General features: G+C 38.2%; 1 protein-coding gene across 4 annotated transcripts in view; it reads left to right on the top strand.

Moving 5' to 3' along the window:
- The window catches only part of l(3)mbn (lethal (3) malignant blood neoplasm), a 46,496-nt gene extending 28,467 nt beyond the window's left edge, over positions 1–18,029 (top strand). For 3 of the 4 annotated variants that reach the window (XM_067792492.1, XM_067792491.1, XM_067792490.1), the window contains 4 exons: positions 12,690–12,827; positions 12,891–13,148; positions 17,163–17,231; positions 17,330–18,029. In XM_067792492.1, coding sequence (XP_067648593.1) covers positions 12,690–12,827; positions 12,891–13,148; positions 17,163–17,231; positions 17,330–17,856 — 992 coding nt within the window. In that variant the 3' untranslated portion in view covers positions 17,857–18,029. The other variant, XM_067792494.1, reaches the window with a different exon arrangement.
- The last annotated feature ends 381 nt before the right edge of the window (positions 18,030–18,410 follow it).

Genomic DNA, 18,410 nt, shown 5'->3' with positions numbered 1-18,410 from the left:
ACCGTGTTTTCAGTAACTTCTCGATGAGCTAGAGGCTAAAAATTTAGAGCTTAATTGAGAGGTCGATGACAGCCGATGACACAATACAAAAAGTTTCGCTAGAGGCGCACGGACTGGGATATTTAGAAAAATAAAACGGAGCGGAGGGAATTTCGGGATTGATTTTTATGTAAATTCTGTTTGTGCTACAAGCGTAAAAGTTAACAGATAGGTTAAGACACCGAGAAACTGTAAGAAAAGTAGAATATAAAAATAAAATAAAAAAATTTAAGCTCTTCTTTTATATAAATGGACAAAAATCAGCGAAAAATGTTTCCTTATATAAAGACATTGAAGAGAATTTGTCCAACACTTCCCGTATGGATACAAAAATGGCCGATCGGACACTTCCCATAGGAGTAAAAAGAGGGCGTGTCGAACAGTACCCAAAGGGATATAAAGAAGAAGTGTCAAACATTACAAAAAGATCTGTCCGACAGTACCCGTAGGGGTATAAAAAGGACCAGTTCGACAATACCCGTTCAGGCATAAACACGTACAATTGGTCTCTCCATAGGACATGCTCAAACAAAAGGGACCACTCCAACCCATATGAAGAGATCAGAACTGGCGGATTCAGCTTAGACTAGTCGCATTTTTCGCTGTGATATTTATAGGTACTTGCTATTTCCTCGGTATTGTAGCTGAGAATTCAATATATCGGTAGCTTCTTTGAGAGATACTCGAGTCATTTACCAACAGTTGTTTACCAACGGCTTATTTTCAAGGTTTATTTGTGTTAGGTGCTGTGAAATTTGTATGATTGTGTTTGTAGTTTCGGTATTCGTTGTTTGTAGGGTATATGTATATTAGACTGGGTTGGTCCCCATACAAAAAAAAAAACGTCGCTAATGTCCGCCCCTAAATTTGAAGATTATGTTGAGAGGGTTTCGGAAAAATTTTTTTTAATTTTTTTTGATGCTTCGAAATACAGCCGAAAATGTTTTTTCGTTGTAACTTTTTACTCTTTCAATTTGCTGAACGCGTTAACAAAAAAATAAAATTTCGAAATGTAGAATTTCGAACCTCGAATTTGTAAGCCGATATCTATTTTTTGGAGGCTAAGTTCGAAAAACGGAGATAGTACTTTGTTTACTTAAGCCTCAATCTCTACAAAAAAGTGGGTTTTGTCCAATACCCAGAAAAAAAAGTTGATTTTGTCGCATAGCGTTTTTATTATAAATACGAAACAACAGGTTTGACTCACTTATTTATTTTAACTTCCCCTATGCATGATATTTGGCATATCTTTATTAACTTTTCAATGCAAACCCTGCAATTTTTCCTCCAAAAATATCATGAGCTTCAGGTCTAAGTATAATAAGAATCAGGTAAATAAGAGTTGCACTAAATATTGAAAGTGCTATAACTTCTTTGTTTATTATTTAAGTAATATGGTTTCAAAGCAACATTTTCTTGAATTTTTAAGTACTTTAGTTTTTTGAGGAAAAAACATACATTAGGGGGGGGGGGGGGTAAAATTTTGTTAGCTGACTTAATCATGCGAAAACGACTTCATAGCTTAAAAGGACATTAAACGGAAATGTGAAGCTTCTCAAAGCCAAAATAATGACATATCAATTTTAAAAATCGGACGTCAAATAACCAAGTACCAACGAAAAAACCTTTTCGGCTGTATTTCGAAGGATAAAAAAAAATTAAAAACAAATTTTCCCAAACCCTCTCAACATAATCTTCAAATTTAGGGGCGGACATTGGCAACTTTTTTTTCTACCCGGTCTAATGTATATCAAGAAATCTACAAGTAATGATTTCGACTTGTCACCCGCTGCTAAGTGGCTATTTGTAGGCAATCAATTAAGATTTCGCGATTTTAACGCGTGCTAAGAACAACTAAAAAAAATCGTCGTTGATTGTCAATTGATAAGTTCGTTAAAATTTTCATTTCAAATTTTTAATTGTTTATGCATATATATATTTGGATTTATAAATCGGGGTTTAACAAACAATCATCGCTGCTTGGATATGATGTAACGAGCTGTGTATAAAAAGAAGGGCATGATAGTATAAGAACAGCATTTTGACATTGAATAGTTCTAGAATGCTGGAGTGACTTTGGTTTTAACTTAATTTACTAATTTAAACTAATAAGCTAATAGAATGTACAAGAAAAGTATAATTATTATTTAAATTCTTGGTTATTTTTAACATATGACCATAGTTATTTATGTCAAAGTTTTTTAAGATGATGCATAAATATAGAGTGCTAAACTGGTATAAAGGATAACCATTAAGCAAATCAGATTTTTATCTGAATAATTTTCATCTTTCACACTTTTGTGAATTAATTTATAGTAGTTTAAAATCAAATTAAAAGAAGTAAAATTTAATTAAATTAAATTCTCAAAGACGTCGTCTTTTTCCTAGCGCGCGGTCACTGATTAGGGAAATTTATTCCATTTGTTCTGTTGATTTGTACAAAAACAAAACACAAGCAATAAACTTAATAAAGTTTAATCCGGTATAGGACCAGTTCTTTTATTTGTTCTGGAAAATTAAACATAATTTAATAAATTAAAAATAAATTAAGGGGATAAAGTAGTCAATAGTCAGACACAATGGGAGATCCATACTCCGTTGTCGGTTTTAATAGTAAATCTAAAAAAAATTCAAGTTTGCGGCAAAAAAATTTCGTGGCTTAAAGTTATATAACCACTGTTTGTTATAGATACGTACTGAGAAAGTTTGTTTTCATTTCCAGTATATTTCAGGTCAGGGTGATTTCTTTTTTGGGATATATTACAAAGCATCTTGACCGTTAAACTTTTCCCGCCAGTGTGTTAGGGGGCTTAGAATGTACCCGCGGCAGGTATGCCTGTCGTAAGAGGCGACTAAAGTACCAAACTGCCTCAAGAGCTTGTGTAGTGTAACCCTTTCAAGGGGCTGCCAGCGTAATTTATAGGTTCTCCAAACGAATTGTCCACCCACCTCTTCGTGGCGAATTCTGTTTTTTTTAGCCGCCGAGGCTCTGGCGACCCTAAGTTCCTCTGGATTTAGGGGAGGCAGGACGCGATGGCCTAGAAGGTTTCATGTAGCCATACTAAATCGTTCCCGAGATGTTTGGGCTTGTACTTTATTGGTGCTTGTTACCGGAGCGTACCGGATCTGCATCCGGCAAAGGACCATCAACTTCGATAACACCCCCACAACTTTCGGGAAGTGTCCTTATTGTTTCAGGACATCCGTTAAAATTCTTCTTTTATAAATTGCACAGGTTTGAACAATATATTTTTTGAGTATGCCACATATTCACTCTTTGGGAAGTCTCCTCTAGAATATGCTCAACAAATATTGACTCTTATTGAAAATGAGAATGATATTTCTCCATTTTAATATTCACTCCATAGCTACACGATATATTTATACCCAACGTTAAAAGATCGTGCACACAATCTCTTTCTTAATATATAAACGAAATAGAACTCTCTACAATAAAGTCTTACCATGGTAAAATTCAACTTCACCCCAAATCTTCTAAAAATATTAAGGGCTATATTATGTATGACGCCGTAACACTTCGCGTCGCACTCACTCACATTCACAGTCACCACTATATAGTACCAAAAATATCTTAAAAACAAACAGGTTTACTGTCAGTCATTGCATTGGGTTTATGTTCTTATATGATAGGAATTTTAGTTCGCACTAGAAAAAATTTACCGTTGAGTTATACATAATTTGCCCCTAAATGTCTGAGTGATCTGTACAATTGAAACAGGCGTGTTTGAAAGCTACTCTCAGTATTACAGCATACCTATAGCAAGCGCCGTTTAATGAAAATAGTTCTCCATTCTGTTGTTAAAAGCAGAGGAGTCCCTAAAAAATAAGTAATTTTTCCTGGTTTGTTTTGTAGACTTTGAAAGGGCACCTAACAGTATCGTTTCTGTAGCTATAGAATAATCCCTAATGATTTTTGGGCGTTTCTAATCGCCTTGCGCGACCTTTTCCAGGACTATCTCAATATATCGAATATATGATCGGTATCATGTTGATTTCCAGTCAGCCCTAAAAAAACGCCACTAGGCATTTTTACGCGGATATTTAACATAACTGCTCTGATTCCTCCCTCTATTTAGTATTATACTGAAAACTAATAAGGATAGGGGTGCACTATCCTTACGAGATAGTAGTCATCTCGATACTCCTGTTTAGGATGCTGGTCTGGTGGAACGCACTGGACGCTAGATCAGATGTGAGGATAACACCAGAGAGAGAAGATCAGTTTACTTATTTGCAAGTTCAAGCTGACTAGTGAAGGTAGTGTTCCAGAGAAGGGAGTCGATACTATTAAGGATTCGGTACATAGGATGCTCTGCTACTGCGGTCAGAAAATGTAACATCTATTGGAATAATCAAATAGCAAATAACGCTTTGCGCTCGATTGCGGCAGGATTGAGGCTAGTGTGGTGTAGTCTGAAATGGTCTGGCCAGGTCTCAGCCAACCGCACTTTTGATTTCTTCGAATTGCTTTCACATTTAAGCTATATGGTCCCCGGGCTTAGTTATCTCCCAGCAATGATCACGCGAATCTCTTAGTCCGAGTAGCGCATTTCTTATCCCGAATGGGTACAATTGAAACAAGAATGGTGGGCTGTAAGAAGTTTCGACTTCGGATGGCTTTTTGTAATCTTCTCTTGAAAAGATGCTCATTTATAATTGGTAGTTGATGCACTGGTGGGTCACTGTCCAATGGGAATCCATGCGTTACGTGGAAGATGGTGAGGTGCAATCTTCGAGTTGCTTCATGCTTGATCATCCAGACTTAGCTATGTGATTTCATAGCGGCTTTCATGCCTAAGTGAGCTGCCCAACTTAATTACAATTACAAAAATAGTCAATATCAGGAGGACTTTTAAAAACGCATTAGACAAAATATACTCAAAATTGAAAATGCATAAAAACTCTAGAGCTAGAGCCGCCAAACGTTACCTATTTTCTGATAAGTGAAACCTGCAGCTACGGGCTACGTTAAAAGCGAGCGCAACAAGGGGAGTGTGTGAACGCTATCGTGAGTTGAAAAGGGATGGAGACGCCTTTTTAGGAAGAAAAAAACAGAAGTAGAAAGGCGTGAGTGTGAGGAGCTTGAGCTGCTAGCCACCAGGAATAATTCCCGAAAATTTTACCAAAAAATACGTCGACAGACGGAAGGCTTTAAGACCGGGGCAAATTCCTGTAGGAACGAAAACGGCGACCTTGTAACTGATGTCCAGAGAGTGCTCAGATTATGGAGGGAACACCACTCTGCTCTCCTAAATGGAGGCAGCGATTCACCGCGCTGAGATGATCTCGTTAGATCTCTTTATCACGTCAAGTCCGGACCATGTTCTTAAGTTTGACCAAATTAGCTTTATTTCGGAACATGACTTAGTTTTTTGTACACTGGATGTTACCTTTAATTGCCCTGTTGATACCCTTACTACTGTATATCGTGATTTTAAGTCTATAAATGTACGCTCGTTGTTTTGGGATTTGTCTAATGTCGACTGGACCGCGTGTTGGAGTATTGCTACGGTGGGTGCGAAACTGAACTTTTTGAATAAAACTCTTGGTAAACTATATGATACACACGTCCCTCTAAAAAAAGTGAGTGTTAAAACTAACCCTGTTCCTTGGTATAACGAAAAAGTGAGATATGCAATTAAAAATCGTAACAAGCTTTATCCCAAGAGGAAGAGGAGCAAAACCGAGTTTGCCTGGTCGCAGTATAAAACCGCCCGGAATAAAGTCACTACTGCGATTATAAGCTAAACCCGTTACTACCTTCAAAAGACTTATCGCGCATTTTGAAAAATCTAAATATACACGGTAAGCAGCAATCCGAGTGTCAGGTTGATCTGGATACTCTTAATGACTATTTTGTTAGCTCAGGCAACCGCCGGGCCAATCATATAACTAGAAACAATTCACCGGAGAATAACTTTGAGTTTAGGGCAGTGTCGGAGGAAGCGGTTCTAAAACCACTTATGGCCATTAAGTCCAATGTAATTGGTGAAGATGGAATATGTTTGAAGTTCGTGAAACTAGTGCTGCCATATGTTTTAGGAACTCTCACACATATAATTAACCACTGCTTCACAACGTCATGTTTTCCAAATGAATGGAAAAAGGCGTTGATTATTCCCGTCGCCAAAATAAATAATGCAGTCGAGCTTAGTAATTATAGGCCTATTAGCATCTTATCTGCTTTTGCAAAAGTGTGTGAGTCCTTGATGGCTGCCCAAATTTCAAAATATGTCCTAGAATACCACCTTTTAAGCCCATTCCAATGAGGGTATAGATCCAAGCATAGTTGCTCTACTGCAATAATAACAAGTAAGGAAGGTTAAGTTCGGGTGTAACCGAACATTACATACTCAGTTGAGAGCTATGGTGACAACATAAGGGAAAATAACCATGTAGGAAAATGAACCGAGGGAAACCCTGGAATGTGTTTGTATGACATGTGTATCAAATGAAAGGCATTAAAGAGTATTTTATGAAGGAGTGGGCCATAGTTCTATAGGTGGACGCCATTTAGGGATATCGCCATAAAGGTGGATCAGGGTTGACTCTAGAATTTGTTTGTACAATATGGGTATCAAATGAAAGGTGTTAAAGAGTATTTTATGAGGGAGTGGGCCATAGTTCTATAGGTGGACGCCATTTAGGGATATCGCCATAAAGATGGATCAGGGTTGAATCTAGAATGCGTTTGTACGATATGGGTATCAAAAGAAAGGTGTTAATGAGTATTATAAAAGGGAGTAATCCTTAGTTCCACAGGTGGTCGCCTTTTCGAGATATCGCCATAAAGGTGGACCAGGTGTAACCCTAGAATGCGTTTGTACAATATGGGTATCAAACGAAAGATGTTAATGAGTATTTTAAAAGGGAGTAATCCTTAGTTCCATAGCTGGACGCCGTTTCGAGATATCGCCATAAAGGTGGACCAGGGTTGACCCTAGAATTTGTTTGTACAATATGGGTATCAAATTAAAGGTATTAATGAGGGTTTTAAAAGGGAGTGATGCTTAGTTCCACAGGTGGACGCCGTTTCGAGATATCGCCATAAAGGTGGACCAGGTGTGACCCTAGAATTTGTTTGTACGATATGGGTATCAAATTAAAGGTATTAATGAGGGTTTTAAAAGGGAGTGGTGGTAGTTGTATAGGTGGTCGCCTTTTCGAGATATCGCCATAAAGGTGGACCAGGGGTGACTCTAGAATGCGTTTGTACGATATGGGTATCAAATTAAAGGTGTTAATGAGTATTTTAAAAGCGAGTAATCCTTAGTTCCATAGGTGGACGCCGTTTCGAGATATCGCCATAAAGGTGGACCAGGGGTGACCCTAGAATTTGTTTGTACAATATGGGCATCAAACGAAAGGTGTTAATGAGTATTTTAAAAGGGAGTAATCCTTAGTTCCATAGGTGGACTCCGTTTCGAGATATCGCCATAAAGGTGGACCAGGTGTGACCCTAGAATTTGTTTGTACAATATGGGCATCAAACGAAAGGTGTTAATGAGTATTTTAAAAGGGAGTAATCCTTAGTTCCATAGGTGGACGCAGTTTCGAGATATCGCCATAAAGGCGGACCAGGGGTGACCCTAGAATTTGTTTGTACAATATGGGTATCAAAAGAAAGGTGCTAATGAGTATTTTAAAAGGGAGTGGGCCTTAGTTCTATAGGTGGACGCCGTTTCGAAATATCGCCATAAAGGTGGACCAGGGGTGACTCTAGAATGCGTTTGTACGATATGGGTATCAAATTAAAGGTGTTAATGAGTATTTTAAAAGCGAGTAATCCTTAGTTCCATAGGTGGACGCCGTTTCGAGATATCGCCATAAAGGTGGACCAGGGGTGACCCTAGAATTTGTTTGTACAATATGGGCATCAAACGTAAGGTGTTAATGAGTATTTTAAAAGGGAGTAATCCTTAGTTCCATAGGTGGACTCCGTTTCGAGATATCGCCATAAAGGTGGTAGGTGTCACAATCATTTTATAAAAAAATGTTTCTAAAGTTATATTTCGCGTCAATAAACCAATCTAATTACCTCACCATGTTTCATCCCTTTTTTCGTATTTGGTATAGAATTATGGCATTTTTTTAATTTTTCGTTATTTTCGATATCGAAAAAGTGGGCGTGGTCATAGTCGGATTTCGTTCATTTTTCATACCAAGATAAAGTGAGTTCAAGTAAGCACGTGAACTAAGTTCATTAAAGATATGTCGATTTTTGCTCAAGTTATCGTGTTAACGGCCATGCTGAAGGACATACGAACGAGTGTGTATAAAAACTGGGCGTGGCATCAACCGATTTCGCCCGTTTTCACAGAAAACAGTTATCGTCGTAGAATCTATGCACCTACCAAATTTCACAAGGATTGGTAAATTTTTGTTCGACTTATGGCCTTAAAAGTATTCTAGACGAATTAAATGAAAAAGGGCGGAGCCACGCCCATTTTGAAATTTTCTTTTTTTTTTGGTATTTTTTTGCACCATATCATTACTGGAATTGAATGTTGACATAATTTACTTATATACTCTAAAGATATTAAATTTTTTGTTAAAATCTTACTTTAAAAAAAAAATTGTTTAAAAGTGGGCGTGGTCCTTCTCCGATTTTGCTAATTTTTATTAGGCGTACATATAGTAATAGGGTAACGGTCCCTGCCAAATTTCATCATGATATCTTCAACGACTGACAAATTACAGCTTGCAAAAATTTTAAATTACCTTCTTTTAAAAGTGGGCGGTGCCACGCCCATTGTCCAATATTTTACTAATTTTCTATTCTGCGTCATAAATTCAACTCATTTACCAAGTTTCGTCACTTTATCAGTCTTTGATAATGAATTATCGCTCTTTTTCGGTATTTCGAAATTTTCGATAACGAAAAAGTGGGCGTGGTTATAGTCCGATATCATTAATTTTAAACAGCGATCTGAGATGAGTGCTCAGGAACCTACACGCCTAATTACATCAAGATACCTCAAAATTTACTCAAGTTATCGTGTTAACGGACGGACGAACGGACGGACGGAAGAACATGGCTCAATCAAATTTTTTTTCGATCCTGATTATTTTGATATATGGAAGTCTATATATATCTCGATTCCTTTATATATGTACAACCAACCGTTATCCAATCAAACTTAATATACTCTGTGAGCTCTGCTCAACTGAGTATAAAAATACTGGACGATATAAGAATAAAATTTGATAATAGTGACCTTACTCTCCTGTGTCTCCTTTATTTCTCTAAGGCATTTGACTCAGCCAGCCATAGTCTCCTATGCAAAAAGCTTGAGTCCCATTTTGGGTCCTCTGACAGTTCTGTGAAGCTTATGGCTAGTTATTTGGCGAGAAGGACCCAGAGAGTGTTATGCAAAGGCTCTGCATCAAAACCATGTACTGTTTCCTCGGGTGTACCACAAGGCTCTGTACTAGGCCCTCTCCTGTTTAGTCTTTTTGTCAATGATGTGTTCTCTGTTTGCCAGTACGTAAATGGCCATGCTTATGCCGATGACATTCAATTATATTTGTCTAGCCGTGTTGGTCTCGTCGAGGATTTGTGTCTTAAAATTAATAGTGATTTGTCTGCAATTTCGAAATGGGCGTTTGAAAACTGTCTCTGTCTAAATGCTCAAAAGTCCTATGTGTTGCCCATTAGTAACAGTGTTGTGCACGTTGAAGATATTCCTAAATTGTCAGTTGGCAATAGTGTTCTTCCGTTTGCTGACAAAATTAAGAATTTGGGTTTTGTGATAAATTCTAAATTGAACTGTGTTGACTACGTTAATAAAGTCGTGAGTAATATTTATTCGGTTTTACGTAGATTGAGAATGTCTGCCTCGTTTACTCCCTTAGAGACAAGAAAAAAGCTAGCTTTTCAGCTTATAGTCCCACACATAACGTACTCTGAGCTAGTTTATAGTCAGTTTGATTCTCCCTCGTACCACAAAATTGATGTTGCGTTCAACAATATCACGCGTTATGTCTACGACCTAAGGAAATATGATCACATCTCTCTATTTAAGCGCGAAATACTAGGATGCAGTATTTTTGAGTACATTGAGGCGCGAAACTGTATTTATATGTTCAAGCTCATCGAGTTCAAAACCCCTCAAAATCTTTACGAAAAGCTTAAATTCCCAAAGTCTTGTGGGCTCCGCAATCTGATAATCCCCAAAACATTACTACCTGGCCTCATCGGGGCTATTTTTTGTAAATGATGTAAGGCTTTGGAACTCTATACCTTATTTTCTCAAGGGTGCTTTGAGTAGGAGCAATTACAAAAAGGTGATCCATGATTACTTCAGCTCAGTGTGAATATTGCTATTTTAACATAACTGCATGACTATATCTCTTTCACTTCCTATCTCGGTTTTTTCTTTCCTACCATATTTAAATGGCTCTACTCTTTAGTCTTAAGTGTGTATTTAAGGTTTAACACTAAATTTAGTTTTAACATTAATCTGAATTATAAGAAAATCGTTTTATTGTTAATTTTAAACTCGAATTTAGTTTTATGGTATTTATATTGTATTTATAAAACGGACGATGTGCTATAAAAGACTCCGTCTAACTGTCACAACCACTTTGTTCAACTAATAAATTTGAATTTGAATTTGAATTTGAACCCGATCCAGCAATCGATGATGATGGAATATATGTCCCCCCACCCGACTATGACGAAGTTAGAATAACAATAACAAGATTGAAAAACAACAAGGCCGTGGCCGCTGATGGATTGCTTGCGGAGCTATTCAAGTAGGGCGCGAGGAGTTGGTAAGGCGCATGCAGCAGCTTCTCCGCAAAATATGGGCGGACGAGTTCATGCCCGACGATTGGAATCTAAGTGTTCTTTGCCCAGTCCACAAGAAGAGGGATACTGCAAAATGCACCAACTATCGCGGAATCAGCCTTCTTAATATCGGATAAAGGTCCTGTCAAGTGTATTGTGCGAAAGATTGAAGCCCACCATGAACCGCCTGCTTAGACCTTATCAGTGCGACTTCAGACCTGGTAAATCTACCATAGGCCAGACTTTCACAATGCGCCAAATCTTGGAAAAAAACCGTGAAAAGAGAACAGCACGAAAACGAGCTGCCTATATGCCGCTATGTCTGAATTTGGTTTCCCCGCAGAACTTATACCGCTGTGCAAAATGACGTTGAACAACACCATCAGCTCAATCAGAATTGGGAAGGACCTCTCCGAGCCGTTCGAATCTAAACCAGGTTTCAGACAGGGTGACCCCCTATCGTGCGATTTCTTTAATATGATGCTGGAGAAAATTATACTAGCTGCAGAACTTAACCGCACTGGAACAATATACAATAAAAGCGTGCAATTACTGGCATATGCTGATGACATTGAAGTGACGAAGTGACGAAGTATCTGCTGTCATCGAGCCAAGAATCAGCGCATACGCGCCTTGGCAACCACGCTACAGTTGTCAGCCATAATTTCGAAATAGTAAAAGACTTCGTTTATTTGGGAACCAGCATCAATACTAGCAACAACATCAGCACTGAAATCCAGCGAAGATGATTTAATGATGAGCTGTACGAGCTATACGCAGACATCCACATATTCCAGCGAATAAAAACGCAGCGTCTGCGCTGGCTAGGCCATGTTATGCGAATGAAAGATGATGCTCCGTCCAAGAAAGTGTTTCTATCGGAACCCGCCGATGGAAGCAGGGGTAGAGGGCGGTCCCCACTCCGTTGGTAACACCAGGTGGAAAACAATTTAAACTCCCTTGGTGTGACCAATTGGCGCCGGTTGGCGGAGCGAAGGAGCGACTATCGCGCCTTGTTGGACGGCCATAACCGTTTAGACGGTTAAGCGCCAATTAAGTAAGTAAGTAAGCAAGGTCAATGGTAGTTTTCTAAGACCTTACGGCTTCATTTATTACCATGTTACTCCCAACAAGTGTTGTATGAAACGTTTTTGCATTACGCCAACCGTTTCTGCGGTACAACGCCGAACTAGGAATCACAAAGTGCTACCGTGAAGTCGATTTCATGCGAAGAAACCCATTTCCGCTTTAAGGATGTAATCTACTCAATTATCATTCCTCGTAAGAAGTTATTCTTCCTGTCCCCAAAAAAAAACACCATCTTAGTATTATTTCTCTATTTCTAAGGCTAGGAAGGAAAGTGGTCTACGTCTAAAGTTCACAAAATTGGAGAAAGTAAACCGTCTTGAGGGCACTTCCTAGTCGATAAAATTGGGTCAGTTCTTTCTCCTTGCTTAAAACTTAGAAATTACATTATATACCAATAAAAGAGAAAAGTTCTTGCTATGGTTTTTGAACCCAAACCCTTCTAGGCCACTTCTGAATTCTGGTTATCTAAGCTGTCGGGTATTAGTACTGTCAATGGGTCATGCGAGGAAATGAACTGGAAACTATTCAAGTTATTTCAGGTTTAAAAAGCTCTTAGTTTTTGTAAAACGCAGTGAGTTCAACGTGCTTCCGAGGAGAGGGCGGCAAAGTACGCAAAAATATCTAAGCACATATTTTTTAATAAGTAGAATATTTTATCGAAACCCTTCTGTAATTAAGATAACATTTAAAAAGAGACTTTAAAATGTAATAAATGAAATATAATGCAATATTGCTTAAAATTTTTTAGATGAGCGTGGCATCGTTATGGGCGAATTCGGCTTCATAACGGCCGATGGCATTTATCACGTAACCGTCTATGCAACAGATGAGGAAGGCAAGTTTCGAATATTGGCTATGCGTAGTTATCCCTACGAAGAGCACCCAAGTAAGTGGAAATATCAAACTTAGTATTTAATAAACGAATTTAAACTCGGCATCTATTCCACAGAAACTATTGATATGATTGTACGACCAAAAGCCAAACCACCAACAACACCAAAAGCCATTGCACCGCCACCATCCAGTACAACAACAGAACGTGCAAAGCCGCAACCATTCGGAAAACATAATTTCAGTGTGCAAGGTTGTTCGGGTTGTTTTATTAAGAATAATGCACCAACAACAACAAAAAAACCAGAAGATAAAAAATATGAAATACGAACTTTATCCAAACCATTAATTCCTCCAATTGTTAGCTCACAAAATGGTAAGCAAATAATAGAAACCGTTTTACCAGAATTCTTGCAAAAAATGCAACAACTTGAGATAGAAGTAACAACAAAAAGCTTAGAGAATGTCAATGCAGCAGCAGCGCATGTGTCTAAGGTTTCCACTGATGAGAGCAATTTTTTGGCAAACAGAATTGAAGTGAAAATTTTAGAAGATGTGGAAGAAGCGCCAGCTGCAACACAAAACTCACAAATAATAACACAGCAAATATACGAAACATCTCCAAGTACACAAACAACAACACAAATACAAAACATATTTCCTTTAGAAAGCACACAAAATAACCTACCCCTCAATGCACCAACACAATTACAAGCAACATCTCAACCCTCTGAAACACTAAGCGCAGACACAAACCAGTTGAATCCTTTCACAGTAGCCTTTCGAGAACCAAGTAAGTATGTAAATTTATAGAAAGCTTTTACCAAGACACTATGCATCCAAATTATAGTCGCACAAAACAATTGGAGATATTGGATTAAAGTTCTTAAGCTTATCTGCCTACGAAATACTTTTCAATTTCGTTGTCCGTTATATACCAAGTAGCTTTTTCACAAAATATTCCCTAACGATTTTGTATAAGACCTAAAAGGAGTGATCAAACTAAAAGGGTTATACATTTTTTTTTAAACCATGCAGCAAAACTTATATATTTTTAATTGAAAGTCTTGGAGGTATACACAAAGGTCTAACGGCGGCTGACCGGGTCGAACAATAAGTTATTGAAAAGCCAGTTTTATAACATAAAACTCATCTGAACCTTCTGAATGTTAGTTTGGGTATAAATTACAACCAAGTTGCTTGTAAAATAAAAAAAAATAAAAATTTAATCCTACTCAGATTTTCCCAAAATGCTTCCAAGGAATCTAGATGTGTTCTAGATAGAGTTAAAAATTTATATAGAAAATGTTCACTATCTTTGTGGTAGTAACGTCTTTACAGCTTCCTCAGTGTTCATTATACCGAATACTTACCTGTTCCCGACTCCCGCTGATATACCAATGACCGGGGCAGACCGTTCTCACCTTGTAGATATCGGCTCTACATCTGCCCGTAAAAGTTCTTGTACTTTTTTCGTTGTAGTCTGGCAACCTACTTCGGCAATGCCATTACGTACTCGATCATCTTATCTTCATCGGTCCGTCTGTGACCTGGAACCCAGATAAAGGAAATTTATAAAATTTCAATTAACGAAGGTAAAATTTGGTATGAACTGCTAGCTTTGAGCTTCTGTGGGATACAATTAACGCTCTTGTTACTGCCTATCTCTCAGAAAGGAAATGCTCAAGTCGAAGTTCGAGTAGTTTTCAGTGTCCATAATTTAATCTACGTTGAACCTATCGGTATAGGTTAGGGGCTTCCAAAAAGTGATTGTTCGTGCTTAGCATACGAAATGAGAGCACAGTTGTGTAAGAACAACAATAAGAATAGTATTAATGCTACCCCCAAACGTCCGAGGTAAGTAATCTAGTTAGTTGAAGCCGCTGGAAGTAGATAAAGGGAACTAATCTGCGCTTGCTATGCATCCTTCCAGCATCTATGATCACTACGTTACGCCGATGTACAGAAAGTCGAGAAATTCGGTGGGGCAAGCGTACGCAGTGTGTAATTTCTATGTAGAGAAATGTGTTAGTACCGGTCGCACCACTGAATCATGTTCTTATAACACAAACATCTCGTTGATACCTCATTTGCTACCGAACGTACATTCACAATCGATTGTTAACCTTGTAAAGTGTAGTAAACGCATTTGATCTGGACGACATGGCGGCATTTCTATGCCCCCTGCATAGTTTGTCAACGTTCTTTTAACGACTTAATTTTCCAGAAAGAGAAGCGGTCCGAAGTCAGAATTACCCCATCTTTACCGTGTTCCACTACCTTCAAACCACTTGGGTTAAGCTTTGTTAGCATATCATATATCGTAATGAGCCCCAACAGTAGTCTGCCAATACATATTTCCCTACCTACTATTACTACTCCGCTTAGCTAAGCTGATATATTACTTACTCACTTACTTAATTGGCGCTTATCAGTTTAAAGGGATATTGCCGACCAACATGGCGCTCCAGGCGCTCCTTCTCTCTGCCAACCGGCGCCAATTGGTCACACCAAGGGAGTTTTAATCATTTTCCACCTGGCCCTTGCAACGGCGTGGGGGCCGCCCACTGCCTCTGCTTCCATAAGCGGGTTGTGATAAAAACACTTTCTTGGCCGGGGCGTCATCTTTCATTCGCATAACATGGCCTAGCCAGCGCAGTTGCTGCGTTTTAATTCGCTGGACTATGTTGATGTCTGCGTATAGCTCGTACAGCTCATCGTTAAATCTTCTTCGCCAACGCGTAGAGGTCCATAAATCTTTCGAAGAAATTTCTCGAACACTCACAGAGCCGCTTCATCTGATGTTGTCATGGTCCATGCTTCTGCACCATATAGCAGGAGGGGAACGATAAGTGACTTGTAGAGTATGATTTTCGTTTGCCGAGAGAGCTGATATATTGCGGCTATGAAAAGAGAAAATATTTAATTCCTAATTGACCGCACCACCACCTCCCTCCTCCGAGCGTATTATATCGCAATTGCGTACGCTTTGTTGAAATTGCCGTCTACATCAACGAATGTGACCAGATTAAACTGCCCCCCCTCCCGCCATCCCCACCCAAAAATACATATGTTGTTTCGAATAACGAAGCAAATACTTTATGTGTACGCAGTCGCGAGTGAGATACTTATTGTCCTGCAATCCTAGGCCACCAGCTAATGCCCTCTCTGCATGACTTTGAGCTAGTCGGTGTGTGATTGTGATGATTTGTTTTAGCTCCTTAACCAAAGTTTTCTGGGTCTCCTGCAATATAAATGATAAGAGTACTATCTACCCGCGCCGATTTTTACAGAGATAATCTATTTAATGCAGGCAATATTCTTTTCGGCTAACTTTTTTCGATTGACACACAACGTGATTTTAGATGTGCCGTATTCGCACCCGTGGATTCAACCAGAAAGTGAACATCTATAAGCATATCAAGGTTTTCTGCAGCTGATTCTGCTCAGAAGCGTACAACATTCTTCACAAAGGACTTTCTATATGATAGCCACTCATCGAGTAGCAGTCGATGAAAACCTTCCTGAGATTTGACTTGAAATCGCTTTGATTTGTATCTCAACTTTGTTGACCAGATTAGGCACTTATTGGATAGGAGTCTTGTTTTAAATCGACGGCTGAGTGGAATATCACCCCCTTTCATGGCAGCCGTTTCAAAAACACCTCAAAAAACTTTTGTAAAACGCTCCATTTCAGAATTTGCCAAAACGGCCTTTTGTTTTTGAAAATATATTCGGAGATAGGGTGATGCTCTACTTAGCAATCGAATGTTTTGGATTAATAGCCGTGTTTTTTAACACGCGTATGTCCGTTTACGCTTAAACTTTATATGGACTGCTACAAACTTTAAATACACCTCTGAAATTGCTGCGCATAAATTTTGTCATACTAAATTTCAATACGCATTATACTCAGATGTAACTGAAATATGTGGCTTTGTTTCACCCTCTACACTAATTCTATATATTCTATGTGTGTCCTCAATTCATCGCAACTGATTCAGCTATATGTTATACCCTATGACCATCGGAGCGTTGTGTCTCCGCTTTTCGGTACACCCTGTTGCTGTCGCTAGTTGTTTAACCACAGCCGCTAGATGGGTCTCCTAAGCATTATCTAAGCGAGGATAGGCGTTTTTTTCACGCGCAAACGAAACGTATACGCGTGTAAAAAACACGTCTAATGTGCGGTGAATTTAAAATGAGAGTATAACATTTAAATGAAGAGGAAAATGTAATAGGAACGTATATAAAAGTCCATATGACCCGAAAACTTAAGGAATTGCGTGTATCATTTTCATACGAAGTGTACACTCAGCGATAGAAGAACCCAAAACAACTTTTTTATAAAAGATGTGTAATTTGCTATAATTTTTATTCATTTTTATAGGTCCTAAAGCGAAGACACCAACAACAAGCACATTCAGTGGTGCAAATGCACCAAAAGCACCCTCAAACGGTAATTATGGCAAACCAAATTTAAAGCTAATTTAAACCTTAATACATTTTTTTATAGTAGAAATTTAACTAAAATTATATTCATCCATATATTTGCAGCGCCATCTGCGGGACCGACGGTAGCAATAAATAATTTAACAACCCCTAGAAAAGAGCTAACAGTGCCTGCAGTTCCTGGTGGTAACACTGGTGGCGGTGGTCCAAGTCGGCCGTATACGAATAAAGGAATTGGTGGTGGTAGTAATGGAGGTGGTAGTAATGGTGGTTTTAACAGTGTCGGGCAGGGTGTGAGTGGCGGACAAAGTGGCAACGTTGGTGGAATTAAAGACAGAGGTAGCAGCTTTACTGGTACGAGTGGTAGTAGCACACCCAGCGAAACGGGTGATTTGTACAGTTTCAAATACATACTCGATTACAATGGTCATAGAGAGACAGGCGCTCGCAGTGGCAATAAGGAAGGCAATTATTACGCTATTGGCGATGATAATGTTGAGCGCACCATTGAATATATTGCCAATGAGTTTGGCTATCAACCGCGTGTACGTTTTCGCAAATTAGATGCGCCAGTGCAATCCAAAGAGAATACACTGAAAGAATACGAATTTGTGTGGTTTAACAAAGAATGATGAGTGGCTATTTTGGGAAATATTTGTCTTCATAAATTTTATATTTTTAAATTATTTATTTGTTGGGGGGATACTCAATCTATGGAGGTAATTTTATATTTATTTGTTGGTAAGATGCAGAAGTGCTCGCCGGCCAAAAAATAATAAAAAAGAGTAAAAGGCAATATTTTGAATTTTGAAATCGTTTTATTTTTCAATTTCATTTTTAATTTTTGTTTTTCAATTTCTTTTATGTTTTTTATAATTATTTTGCATACTTAATCACACTAAAACTTACTTCTCAACATCCATGAATTAATGAGAATTAACACATGCACTTATATACTTAAAATTTTTTTCTTCGGATTTATTTAATCCGAGTACCGTTAATTTATGCACATCGAGATAAATTTTAAATTACATATATTTTTTATAATAATTTATGCTATTAATTTTCTTTAATGTACAAACATACAATGAGAAATATGATTTCAAATTGTTTCTATTTAATTTTTTATTTATTAAAATTTTATTTATGTAGTGCCATTGCCAGCTCAAAACACTGAGATTTTTTA

Source organism: Eurosta solidaginis, chromosome 5, assembly GCF_040869045.1.
Source record: "Eurosta solidaginis isolate ZX-2024a chromosome 5, ASM4086904v1, whole genome shotgun sequence".
Lineage (NCBI taxonomy): Eukaryota > Metazoa > Arthropoda > Insecta > Diptera > Tephritidae > Eurosta > Eurosta solidaginis.
This window is presented reverse-complemented; position numbering and strand designations above follow the sequence as displayed.